This window comes from Etheostoma spectabile, chromosome 16 (genome assembly GCF_008692095.1).
Source record: "Etheostoma spectabile isolate EspeVRDwgs_2016 chromosome 16, UIUC_Espe_1.0, whole genome shotgun sequence".
NCBI lineage: Eukaryota > Metazoa > Chordata > Actinopteri > Perciformes > Percidae > Etheostoma > Etheostoma spectabile.
Window position 1 is genome coordinate 12,359,002 of NC_045748.1, and position 21,260 is coordinate 12,380,261.

Here is a 21,260-nt window from a genome sequence, read left to right on the forward strand (position 1 = left end):
GTGTGTGTGTGTGTGTGTGTGTGTGTGTGTGTGTGTGTGTATCCGTGTATGTATCTGTGTCTAGAGTTGGATTGCACTCAAATGTGCCTAAGCTGCTGCTCTGTCTGAGTGTGTGTGCTGGGGATTTGGAAGAGAGAGCGTGTGTTGGCTGCTGTTTTTTTTTAGCTAGACCGCTTGTTTTTAATTACTGTGGTCACCATGCCATCTATAGTCCTGTTAAATTTCTTTAAAAAAAATGTTAGTTTTATAATGATTATACCTGCCCAGGGACTACAGGTGGAAATTAGCAATGTTGCTATAACCTAGCTCAAGACATGTGCTCTCGTTTTACAAGTTTAATGTTCATATTTTCATTGTCTCTATTTCAAATAAATACATTTCTAGTCTATTCTTTCGATTGGCCGATAAGCAAGTTCAATCATCAGAATCATGAAAGCAAAAAAAGGTATCGGACCATGTCTAGTTTTGATATGTGCATCTATTGAGATCAAACAAGATGAGATGGCAATACATGACAGGAGAGGGCAAGAGGTAACAAAAGATAGTATTAGATAGATAGTATTTCACATGATGAGACAGCATGACATATTATGAGATGACACAAAATGACCTGATATATCGCACTGTTTTTACTTTGCTTTTGTACACATTAAAACGTAGTGCGAAAGCTAATGGCGAGAGCAACGATGAACAGTGTGACATAGGTGAAGAAATGGGTGAAGGCACAGGCAAAGAAATGGGTGAAGATCCTCCCCCGCAAAACGCCCTCATAAGTCATTTATTCAAGCAGCAATCACGATCCATATTTGCATTCTTTTGTGGCGGTGTTCTCTAGTGGCCGTGGTAAATATGACAGAAGCAAAGCAGAAAGTAAAGTTATGAAGTAGGCTATGAAAGTGCCAAATTTTGAAGGGGGAAGAGTGGGGTGGGGTATAGAGGTCTTTCTCCGTGGATACTGGGGTTTGTGTCCTGTTAGAAAATAAAAGATAACGGCAAGTTTCTTTTACTGAACAAATGGAACTATGTCACGTTCTGCGTCACATGTGTAACTGGAAGGGAAGTCAAGTTTTTAAAAGCTTTTCCGGGTCAAATTAGAGGCTTAAAATATCACTCAACAAATTTAACTTGTGTTTGCAGTAATATTTACTTCCATACTGATATCTTATCATTATGTTTCAGTCAAAGATGTGAATTACATGAGATTTATACATATTAATATATATAATTTCCCCCAAAATGATGCAACATACACCATGTGAGTCTAATTCCTAAAATAAATCCATGGTTTAAAAAGGTTCCACGGTCCACCTTTAATTTATCAAGTAGTCAACGTAAATGTGCATCCTCTGTTAATCATCCTCAGTGCAACTATATTTTGTTCAACCATTCTCCCCTTCTCACGTTGTCTATCTGTCTGAGGATCACAGTGGAGCACTTCACCCCAAAGGAAACCCCATATATCCCTGCTTGTTCTTCACTAGACTTTCCCACTGTAGCCCTCTCTGAACCCTTGTTACTTATCTGTCATTCAAGTTTTATTAGCCCGGCTGTAGTGCAGATTTATCTTTGTAGCCTACTTATCAGATTTCAGTCGCTAAAACATGATCAAGGCCTGCTAAACAAATCCCTCCAGGAACATGGCCCTGGTGTGCCAAGTCAGGTTGTTAGGGAGATTAAACTCACTCGGGCTGGCCGAGATTGAACTCACCCGGCTGAGATTGAATTCACCTGGCTGGGATTGAACGCACCTGGCTGAGATTGAACTCACCCGGCTGAGATTGAACTCACCCGGCTGAGATTGAACTCACCTGGCTGAGATTGAACTCAACTGGCTGAGATTGCACATAATGCATAAATGCATAAATGCATAAATGCATTTGTCTCCCCTCCATTGTCCAGCCTTGAGGCGGGTTGTGACATTTCCGTCTTAGTTTGTCTTTCAGTCTTGCTTTTACCAACTGTTCTTACTGTGAACTTTTCCAATTTGTGGAAATAAAGTCTACCCAAGAAGGACTCAACATACTCCTTTATTTATAAATATGGGAATATGGAAACATGGCAGGGATAAAAGAAGCAAGAAACTAATAAAAAGTTGCACACAGGACCATGCATCTTCATCTGACATTTTACATTTATATTATGGCTTGCCTGACAGTGTAGATTGCTAAAGGATTGCTGGCACTTCTCTCCTTAATATGCTGTTTTAGTAAGAGTGAATATTAAAGTTTGAGAAGAAAAAGGAAAGTAAGTAATATACCAGAGGGAGAGAAAAAGACGTGTTCTTTCAACCCTGTCAGTGGACGCATTATAAATGTCTCTATCTCCTACAATAAACTGTAATAAGTTAACAAGTGGAAGAGAAAATCTCAGTTTAAACAGACACTTTATTTTAGAACTGGATTCTATATCTAAATAGTTTGAGTTTTGTAAAAAACATGATGCTGTGTGCCATTTTTGATTATAGGTTGAATAAATGTTAGGTGTAAACGTCCCTAAAGGGATGTCTTGTTTTCAGCAACATTTCCAATATATACATATTATATATATATATATATATATATATATATATTTCTGACACCTTGCATTAACTCTTAAAACAAATTGACCTGAAAATGAAGTAAAGCGAACTTTAATGGCCAGCCCATTAAAGCTATTATAAATTCGCTTTTTGTTAGGAAGATTGTGTGATAGGCTACTTGACTCAGGCGTATTGTCATGAGGTGCTCGAGGTTTTAGTTATTTCATGCAATGAGAAACATAAAATACAGCAAGCCGTATTTTTCGACAGACAAAAGCCTGAAACTAAACCTGCTAAAAATAGGGTAGGTGTATTTTGAAGTATTGTAACAACAATAAAGTAATGATTTTGGTAATGAAGACACATAATGATTAGGGATTGTCTCAAACACCTTTTTTCACCAAAATAATAATAATGTATACTTTATTAATCCCACAAAGGGATTTTAAAATTAGCCTGTGCAGGATTTTTTAAAAGCCGGTAAACCCGCTTATAGGAAAAAAAGACTGCTTTCCCATTGCCTGTAAACAGAGAATAGAGAGCCGAAGACACGGCCCTTCAGGTGGACCTCATGGGACCTATGTTTTGTAAAAATAAGGACATTTTTTTATCCTGTTTGAATTGAACGATGGATTACAAATATGTTTGTCAATTCAAAAGATAATTTTTCAGCCGAAAAAAGTCTCAGTTAGCCGAAAGTTTGTCATATGACCACTTAGTTTTGTGTGACACCGCTCAGTGAACTACATCTCTTGTCTCACACAATTTACGTCACCTAGCTTGATGCTCAACTTTCTCGCTAGCTAGCTAGCTAGCTTAGCTCTGTTCCGCAACACATGTACAGTTATCTTACCTGATGTGTTTTATCCAGTGAAGTGTTTTCAGCAGATAAGTAAAAGAACAAAAAAGACCCGCTGCTTATTTGAGTAACGTTACATCCCCGGTGCGATACACACAGACATCGTAGCTTCAGTGAGACGTCTGCACAGCTTTCTACGTCACTAGCCGAGACGAAGTGGCCAACTGTATCACATGCTAGCGCAAGCATGCTAGCTCGTTCTCAACGACAAAACACTGCTAAAACACACACTAGCTCATCATAATCTAAAAAAGAACTACTTCCATGTCCCTGTCCTGCAGGTATTCCACAAACGCGCCCTCATTTAGAAGAAGTCTCACAGCTAATCCTGCCTTGTACCGACCAAAGTTGGAGAAAGAGTTATCTAGCTGAAGTGATGTTACCTAGCTACTCTGCATGTGTGGTGTGTCTAAACACACAGGGGGAAAAGAGGCTTTGCAGCAACGTGCGGTACAACAAGAATATGGTGTTTTTTGAAAATTAAACCATGTAAACCTAGTCTGGTACAACCCCAAAATACAATAATGACCCTCCATATTATGGGGCGCCGTTTGTAAAGCGGCTCGTGCTGAAAATAACAGCAACATTTTGTCACATTTAGCTTTAAATAATGTTTAAAAACCTGGTATGAAATTTTGAGGGTCACTTTCTTGCACATTTACAACAATATTTGTCACTTGGAAATATTTTAAATAGTTAAATCCAATATTAAATGTTACACCTAAGTTTAAATGTTAATCTATATGCTAAATCTAAATCTAAATGTAAAATCTAAATCTAATCTAAATGTAAATCTAAATCTAAATCTAAATGTTAAATCTAAATATTAAATCTAATCTAAATGTTACTCTAAATCAAATGTTAAATCTAAATATAAATCTAAATCTAAATGTTAAATCTAAATCTAAATCTAAATATAAATCTAAATTAATCTAAATCTAATGTTAAATCTAATCTAAATGTTAAATCTAAATGTTAAATCTAAATATAAATCTAAATCTAAATGTTAAATCTAATCTAAATCTAAATGTTAATCTAAATATTAAATCTAAATCTAAATGTTAAATCTAAATCTAAATGTTAAATCTAAATCTAAATCAATGTTAAATCTAATGTTTCGGGTAAACTAAATTTTAGCTAATATGCAAATTATGTCGGTACCGGAAGTACCAAATAAAAGCTTGAGGAGTCGTGTATGTTTATATGGTCAAATACAAATAAAAATCCTCTCATTGGGATATATGGACTCTACTTTGGATAAAACCTTGAAAATAACTACCTAAAATAAACACAGTTGGGAAAACTGTATTTGAAGAGTACTTTGAGTTTTTAGTGTCACTTTTATGAATGGTGTGGGAATTATAGCCACAGCCGCCACGGGGGGCTCACTTTGACTGGTCTGTCACGTTCGCTTGCATTAAGGTCAGCAAGAGCCTATCCCCGCCCGCCCCCGACAAGGCACCGACAAGACACGCGCGAATGTCCAACGAATCCGCGAGCCGTCCCGGTGGCTGAACAAACTTATTCAACAGCGACAGCAACAGCCTCAGGGCCACCTCGGTAAGCATGTTTTCAAAATCACGGAGCTAGCAACCCTGTTGTCAAGGCTAACTTAACTAAACTAGCTAACGGTAGCTAGCCAGTAGAGATTTGCTACTACCTTGACAACAAGACAATGCTAGCTCCGTGATTTGGAAAACGTTACATCCCCGGTGCGATACACACAGACATCGTAGCTTCAGTGAGACGTCTGCACAGCTTTCTACGTCACTAGCCGAGACGAAGTGGCTAACTGTATCACATGCTAGCGCAAGCATGCTAGCTCGTTCTCAACGACAAAACACTGCTAAAACACACACTAGCTCATCATAATCTAAAAAAGAACTACTTCCATGTCCCTGTCCTGCAGGTATTCCACAAACGCGCCCTCATTTAGAAGAAGTCTCACAGCTAATCCTGCCTTGTACCGACCAAAGTTGGAGAAAGAGTTATCTAGCTGAAGTGATGTTACCTAGCTACTCTGCATGTGTGGTGTGTCTAAACACACAGGGGGAAAAGAGGCTTTGCAGCAACGTGCGGTACAACAAGAATATGGTGTTTTTTGAAAATTAAACCATGTAAACCTAGTCTGTACAACCCCATACAATAATGACCCTCCATATTATGGGGCGCCGTTTGTAAAGCGCTCTGCTGAAAATAACAGCAACTTTTGTACACTTTAGCTTTAAATAATGTTTAAAACCTGGTATGAAATTTTGAGGGTCACTTTCTGCACATTTACAACAATATTTGTCAACTTGGAAATATTTTAAATAGTTAAATCCAAATATTAAATGTTACACCTAAATGTTAAATGTTAAATCTATATGCAATCTAAATCTAAATGTTATCTAATCAATGTAATCTAAATCTAAATCTAAATGTTAAATCTAAATTAAACTAAATCTAAATGTTAAATCAATCTAAATGTTAAATCTAAATATTAAATCTACTATCTAAATGTTAAATCTAAATCAATCAAATATTAAATCTAATATAATCTAAATCTAAAGTTAAATCTAAATCTAAATGTTAATCTAAATGTTAAATCTAATTAAATCTAATCTAAATGTTAAATCTAAATCTAAATCTAATGTTAAATCTAAATATAATCTAAATCTAAATTGTTAAATCTAAATCTAAATGTTAAATCTAAATCTATCTAAAGTTAAATCTAAATGTTTCGGGTGAAACTAAATATTAGCTATATCAAATTAATGTCGGTAACCGGAATACCAAAATAAAGCTTGAGAGGTCAGTGTATGTTTATAGTGTCAAATAACAAATAAAAATCCTCTCTTGGGATATATGGACTCTTGAACTTGGATAACCTGAAAATAACTCCCTAAAATAATAACACAGTTGGGGAAACTGTATTTGAAGATTACTTGAGTTTTAGTGTCACTTTTATGAATGGTGTGAAATTATAGCCACAGCCAGCCACGGGGGGGCTCACTTTGACTGGTCTGTCACGTTCGCTTGCATTAAGGTCAGCAAGAGCCTATCCCCGCCCGCCCCCGACAAGCACCGACAAGACCTGCGAAATGTCCAACAATCCGCGAGCCGTCCCGTTGGCTGAACAAACTTATTCAACAGCGACAGCAACAGCCTCAGGCCACCTCGGTAAGCATGTTTTCAAATCACGGAGCTAGCAACCCTGTTGTCAAGGCTAACTTAACAAACTAGCTAACGGTAGCTAGCCAGTAGAGATTTGCTACTACCTTGACAACAAGACAATGCTAGCTCCGTGATTTGGAAAACATGCTTACCGAGGTGGCCTGCGTTGGCCCGAGGCTGTCGCTGTTGCTGTTTAATAATTGATAGTGATAGGCTCTTGCTGACCTTAATGCAATCGAACATGACAGACCAGTCAAAGTGAGCCCCCCCCCCCTTTGAACTTTGAGTTTTGAATGTCACTTTTATGAATGTTGGGGGATTATAGCCAGCCAAGAAGGGGGCTCACTTTGACTGGTCTGTCATGTTCGATTGCATAAGGTCAGCAAGAGCCTATCACCGCCCGCCCCCCCGACAGGGCACGGTACTGTTGGCCATGTCACTCTGCGAAATGTCTAACGAATCAGCGTTAGCCGAGACATCGGCGAGCCGTCCTGGTGCTGTACAAACTTATTAAACGCAACAGCGACAGCCTCGGGCCACCAGGCCACCTCGGTAAGCATGTTTTCCAAATCACGGAGCTAGCATTGTCTTGTTGCAAGGTAGTAGCAAATCTCTACTGGCTACTACCTTTAGCTAGTTTAGTTAAGTTAGCCTGACAACAGGGTTGCTAGCTCCGTGATTTGGAAAACATGCTTCCCGAGGTGGCCCTGAGGCTGTTGCTGTCGCTGTTGAATAAGTTTGTTCAGCCACCGGGACGGCTCTGCCGATGTTCGGCTAACGCGGATTCGTTGACATTTCGCAGTGTCTTGTCGGGGCGGCGGGATAGCTCTTGCTGACCTTAATGCAAGCGAACGTGACAGACCAGTCAAAGTGAGCCCCCCCGTGGCTGGCTTAGTGGCAAATTCCCACACCATTCATAAAAGTGACACTAAAACTCAAAGTACTCTTCAAATACAGTTTTCCCCAACTGTGTTTATTATTTTAGGTAGTTTATTTCACGGTTATCCAGTCAAGAGTCCATATCTCCCATAGGATTTTTATTTGTTATTTGACACTATAAACATACACTGACCTCCTCGAGCTTTTATTTTGGTACTTCCGGTTACCGCATTAATTTGCATATAGCTAAATATTTTTTCACCCAAACATTTAGATTTAACATTTAGATTTAGAATTTAGATTTACATTTAGATTTAGATTTACATTTAGATTTGATTTAACATTTAGATTAACATTAGTTTAGATTTAGATTTAACATTTAGATTTAGATTTACAATTTAATTTAGATTTAATTTTGATTTAACATTTAGATTTAGATTTAGATTTAACATTTAATTTGATTAATATTTAATTAACATTTAGATTAGATTTAGAATTAACATTTAGATTTAATTTAATATTTAGATTTAACATTTAGATTTAATTTAGATTTACATTTAGATTTAGATTTTTAGATTTAGATTTAGCATATGATTTAACATTTAACATTTAGGTGTAACATTTAATATTGGATTTAACTATTAAAATATTTCCAAGTTGACAAATATTGTTGTAAATGTGCAAGAAGTGACCTCAAATTTCATACCAGGTTTTTAAACATTATTAAAGCTAAATGTGACAAATGTTGCTGTTATTTTCAGCACGAGCCGCTTTACAAACGGCGCCCCATAGAAAATGAGCATAATATGGGCGCTTTAAATATCTGTTACTTATTCAGTCTCTCTTTCAAAACTCCATGCCAACAAGTAATTTGGAACAATGTCTGAACGTCACTTGGGAGGAGATGAACAGAATTTGGTGCCAAGATGACAGAAGTTACCGTCAAGGGCAACGTGGTCACAGCATCCTGCTGGAAAATGGAAAAAGGGAAAGTTAGAGTGTCCATGCGGGTGTCTTGTTTCCATCACCGCCGATCCAAGCTGGTTCCAATGTACCCGTGACACTTCTGAGTAATTTGTTGTGGGAGGAAATGACGATTGTAGCATTTCCCACTGAAGAGAAAAGTCAGTTGTTAGTGGGTGTTGGTGTTTTGGAAAGTGGGAAAGGGATATCAAATATTGTGTATTGGATAAGCAACCGCCTTTCTCAAATAGACTTTTAACATAATCAATACACATACTATTTTCTCAAACATTTTCTCTCACAAAACCTTCACTCCTTCTCTGTAGTCTTACTGAGATGTAAGAACAATAATCACTTACCCATTGTAACATCCATAGAAATACAATTTTATTTCTATTGTCACATAATTCAACATATAGTTTTGTAGCTGCTCATTATTATTTTTCATTAGCAATCAATCAAATCACTTTGGCAAATAATCAGCAAAGAACATTGGCAGTACAATATCTTTATTCACATTCTTTTCCAAATTAAATATAATGAATACACCAAAAGATTTTTGTTGAAATATGCATTATATATTCTACATAAACATGTGTATGAAGAGACAAGTTCACACACTGAGGAACACTGTTCATATTTCCATACATTCTTCTTGTGGTGGTTGATAACCAAACCGGTCAGTGCAATCTTTGTTCAAGCTAAGAACCAAAAATAAAAACACAGCCAAAATAATCTGAAAAAATCAATCCAGTGTGCACTGAATACGCTGTGTACACGTCATGGCTCTTTCAGAGGGATATTCCTTCTTTTCTTGAGGCTGGTTGTTTATCTGCTGCTATTAGTGTCATTGAGAGCACTTTCATAAACCACACATTACCGAACTTGACAATACGTGCTGCTGTTCATCATTATGATTTGGCAACACATTATTAAAGGCCTTAAAGGTGGAGTTTTTTGTGTGTCCTTGCGTTCTAATAAATTGCAAAACCAAAAGCAGGCATGTGTGGCACGATACGTATGCATGTCCTTGACATACCAAAAGAGGGACCCACTTTTTAAAAACATTGCTCCATAGCACCACTAGTGGTCAAAAACAAACAAAAGATTTTGGCACAAACGCATCTTGTATTATATCTTGCAAAATATTGACCCGAAAAACATCCGTTTTTGCAATAATTGTACAAAATAATAAATAATTCATAAAAATGAAAGGATTCCATAATGATGATGAGTTAAAGCTGTAGTGCGTTGTTTCTGTCACCGCTATGAGGAATTCTTAGAAAATAACAACACTGTTGTTGCATCCGCGTGACACAAACCCTCTGTAATTTTGTAGCGCCCCCACCCCTCCGCCACACAGTTGCTTGTAACCAAGGAGGACATGGAGGATTAAAAAAACATGATGGGCTCTTCAGAACATGTAATTATGTTCACTTGAGTATCTGCGCGCAAAATTTGCCAGACGCCACAATCTTCTGAACATAGCCAGATTGAGAAATACAGAGAGAGATGTGTGGAGCTCGTTGTCTAAATTAACGTTGTATCAACTCTTTTGGCAATGGCTTGAATGTAACAGACATTTATTAATATCAAAAGGTTACGCACTAAAGCTTTAATACAAGCATTTCCATCAAATTAAATATTTTACAATCACAATGAATATCAATCAAATGTATGCACTTTTAACTGTACATGTTATCCTGGTCCAGTATCAGCACTGATCAATCATATGTTGAGGGTAACAAGAACGTTTGAAATGCGGAAAAAGGGCACAAATCAGACAATAACATCCATTTTACAACACTCAATTTTACAACAGCTCCACATCACCAACAAACATCACCTGAAATAGGTACGGCAATAGCAAAATAACACAAACATTATGTGAGAAAGTCAGGCCTGCTCACAGCCACTGCTGTACAGATCATAATGTAGTGTTGACATTTTTGTTGATTGAAACATAAGGTTTTCTGACTGTTTTCCACACCTTGTGTATAGTTTATTGTGTCTGTTGTTTTTAGACGAGGCTCTACATTACACATTTTTACTTTTCCACTTATACTAAGAAATGGTAATATATTAGTAAAGCTAATATGCTTGTAAATGTTCTTCTCTTTGACATGGCAGTGCTTTAATGGTTCAAATTGTCTACTGCCCTGCGAATAAAAATGAGCCTGCGATCCTTTTCCCCTGCTACTGCTCATCACAGCCATCGGCCCAGCACAATTTCCTCGAGACACTAGAGAATGCACTTTTACTTAAGAAAGCTGACACAATTTTCATCACACTGCCTTGCACATCACCTTTGAGAGGTGTGCAATTCCAGGCCTTCATTCTTTCTGAAACACTGAAAACTTCCAGCAGTAGGAGTAACATGCAGTGCTCATCTAAATAACAGCCAGATTGAACTGCGCGTTCATTAAGTCTCACAGCATTATCACACTGCTAAGATAATTTGTAATAGGATTAACACAGTTGGATACGTTAACAGTAGGCGGGGAAAAAAGAAACGCAGTCAAAGCAATCCACACGAAAATCTAAAGCCACCTACTGATGTCGTGGCCAATTTAAACAATTCAACTAAAAAACAGGGTGACTTATTGTGAGCAGTCACAGGAAACAATGTTTTCATCAAAAATGCAACGACATAACAACAAGCTGCACATGTCCAACTCTTCAGCAAGGCAACCAACTTTACTGTGCCCCGTGTGCAGCATGAACATATACAGTATCTTTGTTACAACAACGTTAAATTGTTTGGCTGCACGGCAAACAGATACAGATACACTTCCTGCTCTCCTGGTGCATTTCTGAGAAAGTAGCTGGCAAAGTGCACTTGCTGTTGCCACGGTAACCATTGCCACATCAACCACGGACATGTTAAGAATTACAAGTGAAATAACAATCATGTTAATAATCATGTTCCTTCACTTTGAATGTTGCTTATGCATTCAAGAATTTATTTCTTCGCCATGCTAAACATTCACTATGAATATTTAAATTGACTCATGATGACAAATGTTGCACAGCTTGCAAGTACATTTACTTGGAAAAAATATACATGGAGTTAAATCAAATATTTCTCAGGCCTGTTTTTTATTGTCCTTGAAACAGAATGGTTCTCCAGAAGCCTCAGATTCTTTGAAAGTGTCCATGTGCTGCACAGTTTCAGTTGGACTAAATCTGGGAAACCTTTTCCAAGTCCTCCATGATCAGGTCCTGTTCTTTGATATGACTTCTAGCAGCCAAGCTCCCTCTTTCCTGACGTGAGCTTTTCCCATTGCCCATTAACACTGGTCTGACCCCGGAGCCCGATCTGCTGAGGACAGCAGGCTGGATTGGGAGTACAGCGTTACCTCGGATCGGATGGGAGTAGGTATTCTTGCACCCAATGCACTCAGAGCACAGCTGGAATTTGAAGGCAGCCTGAAAGCCTCTGCGAAAGTTCTGGTTGAAGAACCCATAGATGATGGGGTTGATACTGCTGTTGAAGAAAGCCAACCAGTGAGCTAAGGGGTACACATAGATGTTAATGACACGATACTGGTGCTCTGTCAGGCTGGCGTAGTCGCTCAGCATCATTAGCGTCCAAAGCGGAAGCCAGGATAAGATGAAGAGCAGCGCCACCACCAGCAGCATCATTATCACCCGATTCTTCTTCTTTGAAATTGTATGACGCCCCTCCGTGCTAGATTTGCCGCTTCCACCGCCCTCTTCCAACACGCTTCCACCCCCCCTCGCCTGAGAAATAGCACTCTTGGAGAGGGTGAAGCCAATGCGGGCGTACATGACGACAATAAGGCTGAGAGGAGCGAGGTAGATGTTAACAAAGAGAACAGTGGTGTAGATCTTGCGCATCTCCTGATTGGGCCAATTTTCCCGGCACCAGTAAAAGAAGCGGCTGTTGTTGTTGCCAAGGATTATACGCACCCTCTGCTCCTTTGTGACCTGGAGCATGACCCCAGAGGGACACATGATGGACACAGCGAGGACCCATATGATGACAATAATTAACTTTGAGGTAGGGATGGTCAGCTTTTGCTTGAAAGGGTAGACAATGCAGCGGAACCTGACATAAAAGGGGACTGGAGGTAAACGCATGAAGGAAAAGAAGTCTTTTACAAGCACATAATAAGCAGTGATACTATTAACCCTCACCTGTCAACAGCTATTGCCACAAGAGTGAAGACAGAGGCTGACACGGATATCCCTTGAACCATACCGCTTAGCTTACACACTACGCTACCAAATGGCCACCCTGCAGAAAAGAGGAAAAGAAAGTGTAAAAAAACATTTGGGAAAAAAAACAGGCATGAATAATTTAAATGCTTCAAATACTCCTAGTGGGCAAAAATAATTAGACTTGCTTTCCTGCACTTTTAAGATGAATATTTCAACCATTTCCAAATCAAAGCCAATACAGAAGTTAGATTACATATTGATTAAGGAGTTTCCTCCTTTTATAACTCAGCTTCAATTTAGGCAAATTGTGAAAGAGAGTGAAAACTTGACCTGTTATGATGTTGTCCACCAGTGTGGTTGGCATGCAAAAGATGCCAACCAGCAGGTCACTGATGGCGAGGTTGAGGATAAACAGGTTGGTGACTGTGCGCATGTTCTTGCTACGCAGCACGGTGAAACACACCACCCCGTTGCCCACCATGCACACCATGAAGATGAGCAGGTAGGAGACGGTGAAGACCGCAGCCACAGAGGGCTTGTGGAGGTAGAAGTCAACATAGGTGATGTTCTGGTGGGTCAAAGGGGTTTCCTGCAATCTTGAGGAATTGGAAGGGTTCAAGCCCTCCCAAGTGGTGTTGAGAACTAGGTTCTGGGTCATGGTGATATCTGGGTGTGATAGTGACAGAGAAATAGAGACAGGCAGAGGTATATTATACGGATGACTTAATATGTGCTCGCCATGTTAGTGCATGTGTTAAATGTCCAATATCCTCCATTAACAAAATCTACCAATTATACAGCACCGCTACACATGTCCTCCCAGTGGGAGTGCAATCCTGCCATCCAGAATAAAGACTCAATGGTAATTACATAAAACAATAGAACTATATCCAGAAATCAGTTGTCCATTTCTGTCATTTGATTATTGTGGGTTGGTCGAGTCAGTCAAGTGTATGCTCTCCCACACACTCTAATAGCAACGTGGTGACTAAAACGACCAATCTGTTTTGAGAGCAGCTCGAGAGTGTGGGTGATAGCCAGCCAAGTGGTTACATCAGTCATGGAGGGCATGAGGTAATTAGTGACTCAAGACTCGTTTTGACGCTTACGTGATTGGTACATTTTACACATCTCAATGGGCTTTGGAAACTTTTCTGTCTAAAAACTTCAGCATGATTAATGTTTTGCCTTCTGCAGGAGAATGACAAAACTTTAGTTAATCTAACTTGTCTTTTGTTGTTTGATGTGTTCATGCCGTGCAGCTCAACTTCTACTGTGCAACTAAAGCACTGTCAAATCTAAGTGAACATTTCTTTTCAGAGCAAAGTGGGTCCGGATAATTCAGTGATGAATATTTAATTGTAGTAATTGTACCATCATTCACATTTTTTCCTTTAATTTTGAATCTGCCTGAACCTCATGAATACATTTTCAGTCAAAGCCTACTGTGCCACTGTTGACTCAGTTTCATTTCAGGTTTCCTAATCTTGAAGAAGATAATCCAAGCAAAGGAGATTTTTTGATTATAGCTGCACTGCTTGTTACATTGTAGTTCCTTGTTCATACAGTCACATCCCTGTGTGGATCGTCACACTGTAGCAAGCACCAAACAAGACCTGAATATAAAGATCTTAGTGTAGCATTAACATCTGCAATTCAAACCCTCTGTGGAATGAGAACAGTGTGTTTTTGCCTTTAAACTATTGATTGTTTTCCTTGAAACTCTTCCTTTCTGTTGTTCTTGTAACAATTACATGGACACTGAGAAGCTGTTGGTGCTCAATTCTAAAATCCTATAAGTAGTCAATTATCAATTCCTATAGATCCATAGTTTAACTGAGATTCAATGTGACCATAAGATGCAGAGAAATCAGACAGTTTTATCACTCTGAAGTTACCATAAGTTATTGTACTTACAATACAATAGTGGGTGTTGTGTTCCCGTCAGTCTTTACAGTGCCTCAGTGATAACTGAAGGAAAACCTAAACCATAATTTTTCTGACAAAAAGTCTTTCTATTAAATAAATATGCAGTCACACTGCCACCCCACATTTAACAAAAGTAGATCATACAGTATACATATAATTAATAGGCCTAGGACGGTGGGTGGAAAGTGACAATTTCTTCCAGATCTAAGTTAAAAAATATGAAATTTCCCCAAAAAAACTTATTTTCTTACCTTACAGGAAACAGTATTTGAGTCCTTTACTTCTGTCTTTACAGAGGCTATGTATATCCAGAAATTCCACTCATTCAGAGCATTTAGCTGCACGCTCTCATCCCTACAGTGCGTGAGACCCTGTGCTTCTGCTCAGTTCGCCTGCCTGGCAAAGACTGCTGTAGCTCTTATAGATGACAGGGAGGAGACGGGATTCACTCGGGGGAGATGTGCTGGGGGGTGCAGGTGCTGGGCAGGTGCTAGGAGCAGTAAATGTACAGAGGCGTGTGAATTGAATGTAATACATACAGTGTACGTGCACTATATGCACTGACTCCTTGATAAGGAGCAGACTTTTGACATCTAAAGAGACCTAGAATTTTTTATATTTGGTATTGGGCATATAGGTGTTAATGTTATAGTCAGCTGTAGTCTTCCCTGTCCTGCTCGTTATTCCCTCCCCTTTTTCCCTGTGTTTCTGCACATTCCACTTATCACCTCTACAGTTTATCTACCCGGGTTGTTCACCTCCGATTCTACTCCTAGTACACCTGCATTTTTGTCCTGTGTTTTTTATTGTTTTTGCTCCAGCTTAACATTTTCTCCTCTGTTCAGATTCCATTCTGAACCTGTTGTCTCCAGCTGCGCCCTTGCTGTTTCCTGCTTGCCTGCTGCTAGCTTCCCTCGCTACTCGGCTCTCATCGATCTCCTGGTGAGCAAGAGCTGGACGCTCACTATCCACCAACTCCCAGTCCCAGCTCTACCCCGGCTTCACTCCTGTGTGCCTCCCTCAGCCTCGAATTCGGACCCTTCCCTCTCTGCACCTTCTTCAAAACTGTTCAAGTAAATCTTTAAACTGACTTTCAGTGTCCGTGCTGTGTGTCTCTGAGTTCTGGGTTAAAGCAGTAGCTTAACAGTTAAGGAATGTCATTGCTTGTCTTGGATCAACCCACCAATTATCAAGCACCTGTCCTCCCCCTCAGTGCTCACAACCCGCAAAGATCAGGTCTGACCTTTTACACCTCACACCTGCACTGCGCTTACATGGAGAAAATGTGAGGTCTAAGTGGTGCACAAGTCTCTGTAACTGACTCTGATTTAGTGCAGTATTTTTATTGGGTTTATGGTACATGTTGGCTAAAGTGTTTTTATAAACGCAAGCTTCAGAACATCCCGCAAATAAAAGGATGAAAACCTGCAACAGAAAAACACACTAGTGCAAAACATTATTCCTGATCAATGTGGAAAATTAGCTTGGATGTTAAAAACAGAGAGATTATGGATTTTTAAAGGGTTAGAAGAGGTTAGATCTAATGAAGGGTTATGATCTGATTGATGCAGGGGTGAGAGGAGTGATTGTGCAGGACTCCACTCTGACATGGAGCAGGCTGGTGTTTGATGAAGTGGATGGCTGATCCTTGACTGGAGGAGAAATTATAGAACAGAGCAAGACGCAAGGCTACTAACGTGGTTTCCACACAGAGTTCATCACTGTCGGTGATCTCAGAGAAAACCCTTTATGCAAATGTCACTGCAGTTGCTGCAGAATGTGTAATTAACACATTAAAATACCTTTAGAACAAATCCTGTCAAACCGAAGGGATTCTCAACTTATAGAAAGATTTGTTTTTTTTGTGGTTCAAACAAAAAAACAAATTATCAAAACGTACACGGACCGTGTTAGCTATAACGACCGCCTCGCTACATCATCCCTTACAGTCTATGATGGCTACATCTTACAGTCCATGATGGCAACATCTTTATATACAGTCTATGATCGCTACATCTTATAGTCTATGATGGCTACATCTTTATATACAGTCTTTGATGGCTACATCTTACAGTCTATGATCGCTACATCTTACAGTCTATGATGGCTACATCTTACAGTCTATGATCACTACATCTTACAGTCTATGATCACTACATCTTTAAATAATTGTCTATGATCACTACATCTTTATATACAGTCTATGATCGCTACATCTTTATATACAGTCTATTATTTCTACATCTTTATATACAGTCTATGATCGCTACATCTTTATATACAGTCTATGATTGCTAAAGCTTTATATACAGTCTATGATCGCTACATCTTTATATACAGTCTATGATCGCTACATCTTTATATACAGTCTATGATTGCTATAGCTTTATATACAGTCTATGATCACTACATTTGTAGATACAGTATATGATTGTTACATTTTTACATACAGTCTATGATTGCTATACGCTGTAATTTCATCCATCGGGACGACGTCTTAGTTAGCTTACATTGCAACAGTTATGGAAAGCCAAACAGTTCAAATATACGTGATTTCTCACACGTAAACAATACGTAAAAAAGCGTAAACAACATGTTGTCTACGTGTTGATTTTTTAGACGTTAACAGCGTGTAAACAACACGTAAACAACACGTAAAAAAAAAACAGATTGGACATATAGTCTAGCTAGCTGTCTCAACTTACCCCGCAGAGATCTGAGGAGACGTTAATCATAGTCCTGAGAAATCCACCGGAGTTTAAAATTCCAACACAAAGAAAGCGGAAGGAAATGGACATACATGCATCCAGCAGAATTTCCTGCGGCTCCGGAAGAATCCCGGAAGTGGAACGTCAAAGAAAAAGACTATATTTGCTAAATTTTGCTAAGACTGCCTCGCTCTACATTATCCCTTTCAAAGTTCTTTACAACCGCTTTCTCAAATGATCCTGAACAGCATTAATTCACAATGCCGCATTTGCATAAAGACGTTATTTCAATCCCACTGAGACTACAATGCCAAACTTTTTCACAGCACAGGGAACACATTTTGCTTTGTGCTAAATCAAACATTGAAACAAACAACATTTCTTTAAATAATGTCAGAGTGCAAGTCTCAGATAAGTTCTCAGAGGATGTGCTCTGTTTGAAGCATAGTCTGTCTGTATGACTTACAAAACTCACAGGAGGTTGTCAGAGAATTCCAAATCAGGAGTATTAATTAGCATTCTCTTCAGATGGTTCTTGCAAAAACTTTCACAGCAGTGATTGAAAAAGTCCCAGCTGAGCTACTGTCATTTTACAGAAACGAGAAAGGAGTTCATCACCCTACCGCTGATGACAAATACACGCATGAGCCTTTCAGTGTTATGTGGTGAAAGAAATGTACAACCTTTTCTATACTTCTGAGATGAAAGACTGCAGTTTTGCTACACTAATGGGCTTTTAAAAAAAAAAAAAAAAAAAAAAATGTCAAAGTCAAAACCCAAAACCATATACCGACAACCATTGTCTGCCCATTTGCATACCTCGCGAGGCATTGTAGCTTGAAAAACTGTAGGCAGTGGCACAACATTATATTCCAGCTAGAACTTAGTATAGAATAGAATAGAATAGAATAGAATAAAATAGAATATAATAGAATGCCTTCATTGTCATTATACACAAGTGCAGTACCTGTGCAACGAGATTGAAGCAACCCCTCTACGGTGTCGACACCAAATATAAAAATATAAAGTATGGGTAGTGCAGAAAAAAAAGAGAGCGAGGGGGAACCTGGTGCACTGTCCTTAGAGCATCTATATACATATATAAAATAGTTTTGTATACACATTGTGCAAAAATATAGTTTGGTGTATCAAAAGTCCTGAGTAGTAAACATTGAACAGCAATGAGATTAAGTGATTGAGTATTAAGTATTGCACCGTAATGAAATCAAAAAACAAAAAACAAAAACAAGCGTATAACCCTTTGCAGACACTGAAAACTCACTATTGCTGGCAATACATTTACAGAAAGAGACAGGTGCACGAGAGGGAGCAGTGTTACAGCTGCTGAACAGCGATCACATGAAACTTGTATTTCGATCAAAGGAGAAGTGGGTTTTCGTTCTCTTCCAGGCTCCATCAGTAATGAATTCTAAAAAAAAAACTTATTATTTCGTTATAGAAGCTTGAATTAATGACTACTCGCCCCCACTCTTTTGTGGCGGCCCATTTCTGCCATGAAAAAAATGATGAAGGTAGGCATAATTAAAATGCTCAAAAATGTAAAGTAAAAAAGTATGAAAAGTAAAAAGGTCAAACATTTGACTTAAAAGCATTTTTACATAATTTAGTTTTTTTATCATTTCACAACGATGTGTTATTACACAATTTTGCAACATTAGCTATTATCACATCAAAACAGTAAAAAGCCAAAGGTGTGTTACAACACAGTAAAAATAATGACTTATATATTTTTTACCAGAGGAAAAGAGGCTTGATTAAGGAGGTGGAACTCTACACGCTCAAACTAACAAAAATCCACTGGGAAAATCTGGGTTAACATGGCTTCATGATTTTACATATAACTATTACAGGCTTTGTGAGTCGAAAAGAAGATTTGCCTGGTTTTCTGCTCCGTTTACCTCATGTTAAATTGTCTCCCAAAAGCCCCACTCCTCGTCTCGTATTAGACGCCTCTGAGAACTTAATGTCACACATTTTTCACAGTCTATTTGCTCTGGTAAATTGAAATATTAGTATAATTACTGTCATCAGAGACAAGACTATATTTGTGGACCTCTATTATGTCTTCAAACATCACTCCTGCAGTCCACAACAAGTTCTTTTAACATTATGTTCCTTGCATGAGGGTCCAGAGAAGTGTTCATCAAAAGACACCCCCTACCTTGAAATGCAGAAGTGGTAGACGGCATAAGTTTTTTTTTTTATAAATATAGAGTGATTTGAATAACTGTGGCCCAGATAAAAAAAATTAAAAAAAAATCCATTATTGTCTGGCTGTCAAAGTGAAATACATTTCTTGTCGAGCACCCAGACAAAAAACACCCTAATGACTCCCTGTGAAATGGCACAATGAACAGAGCCTGGACAGACAATTACAGGACATTGTTATGAACCTCGGAGACTGTGTCGTGGGAACGCGAGGGATGCTCGCGTGCGTTGACAGCACTTCAGCAAGTCAGTTTCTTGAAAGTCTTACCCCTTCAAACTAATTTTTAACGATAGAATCTAATCCACAAAGACTCTACATTTCTTGTCTTTGCATATCTGCATCAAAGTCTCATGATTGAAATACGTATGTTCTCTCTACGTATGCAAAGTTAAACCACACACACAAACACACACACACACACACACAATCAACCAAGAAATCTCAGAAAATAAAAGCATACATTCTAATAAGGCCAGGTTGTGAACAACTTATTTACATTTACAGCTACAGTCTTGACTTAAAAACGAAATAATTGTTTGTTAAAAAACATCTATTAATGGTTTAGCAACATTGATAACTGCATCATTAGTAAATAAAAAAGGACAAAGGGGAAACAGATGTTTCGCAACCCTAGCAACCATAAAGTTCTTAAGGCTGATAACTGATCTACTGTAGTGTCAGTAAATCATTTACTAACTATTAATAAAGCCATTACTAACAACCTTTCATCCTCATCCTTCATTACAAATCAGTTTTCATCAATTCTGTAGACCTCTATCCTAAGACGTCCTGCACCGTAAATGTCAAAGCACGCAGACCGAGCCAATCATTTTGTCTACCTTACATTCAAAAAGGTAGCAGGTATTAAAAGGTGATCGGTTTGTAATACTGTGGAAAGGCAGAATTATTAAATTGCCTTGCAGTATAATGCAATTCAATAGACCACTACACAATACAGCCTGAATAGATACCAAAGAGTTGAATCCACAGCCCTCTGACACAATATGTTTCAAGTTTCACAAAGATAGCACTGTTGAATGAAATTTCATCATTGGACTGTACAGGTGTTTCCGTCTCTCAGATGTTGTCCGGCGCTTTATCAACTGATGCAACAAACTTACACATTGTTTTGAGCAAAAATGCTCTTGTTCAGCTTTTTCTGTTTGGGTTCATGTGTATTACCTCCTGAATAACTCCTGAATGTGCGGCTGCCTTTCTAAAGACATTCACTACTGCCCCCTTGAGCTGAAATACAATGCAGCTTCATGGGATTCAACACCATGGGAAAAAACAACCAACACACATATAGTATCTGTGTATACAAAGGGAATACATGACATATTCAACAGAAAATGTTGGAACTCATTACACTTGTGAGATATGTGATCCTGGATGCAGAGGTTGAGGATGTTTATAAGGACTAGCCAGTCAGGTAATCCCCTCCACGCCATCGCTCATATTCAGTTACTCAGGCAACACATGTAATATCTAATAACATTAAGCTGAATGAATGTCAAGGAAAAGCCCTTGATGTTCTCTCCTTAATTACTACGTCTTTTGTTCCTCTTTTGGCAATGATCTGAGTCAGAACACTGGCACTCATAGTAATTAGGCAATTAGTTTCATTACAGCCGACCCGAGTCCTGTGATCATGGAAACTATGCAGCCATCCTCTCTCATCTTTGCTTTGAGACTGAGCACGGCTTAGTTCGGAGCTTGAATTCAACCCAATTCACCCGCTTAAAAACACACGTGCCTGGATCTCCTGAACAAGAGACAATATTCTCATTACATGTCTTCTCTGTATGACTTTCACACACCCTATTGTTGTAG

General features: G+C 38.6%; 1 protein-coding gene across 1 annotated transcript; it reads right to left on the minus strand.

Moving 5' to 3' along the window:
• Positions 1 to 9,043: 9,043 nt before the first annotated feature.
• Positions 9,044 to 13,530, minus strand: LOC116704228 (neuropeptide FF receptor 2). Its single transcript, XM_032539536.1, has 3 exons — positions 12,891 to 13,530; positions 12,537 to 12,636; positions 9,044 to 12,447 (listed from the first exon to the last, which is right to left on the minus strand). The coding sequence occupies exons 1-3, from the start codon at positions 13,216 to 13,218 to the stop codon at positions 11,556 to 11,558; spliced, it is 1,320 nt and encodes a 439-aa protein (XP_032395427.1). The 5' UTR covers positions 13,219 to 13,530; the 3' UTR covers positions 9,044 to 11,555.
• Between the last annotated feature and the right edge of the window lie 7,730 nt (positions 13,531 to 21,260).

What these genes read in the sequence shown, in the direction of transcription:
- LOC116704228 (XM_032539536.1), bottom strand. Translation starts at nt 13,218, where the DNA reads ATGACCCAGAACCTAGTTCTCAACACCACTTGGGAGGGCTTGAACCCT. An exon ending in GGTGGACAACATCATAACAG is followed by an intron (nt 12,637 to 12,890) that starts GTCAAGTTTTCA and finishes TCTTTTCTGCAG; the next exon opens with GGTGGCCATTTGGTAGCGTA. An exon ending in GTGGCAATAGCTGTTGACAG is followed by an intron (nt 12,448 to 12,536) that starts GTGAGGGTTAAT and finishes CTTTTATGTCAG; the next exon opens with GTTCCGCTGCATTGTCTACC.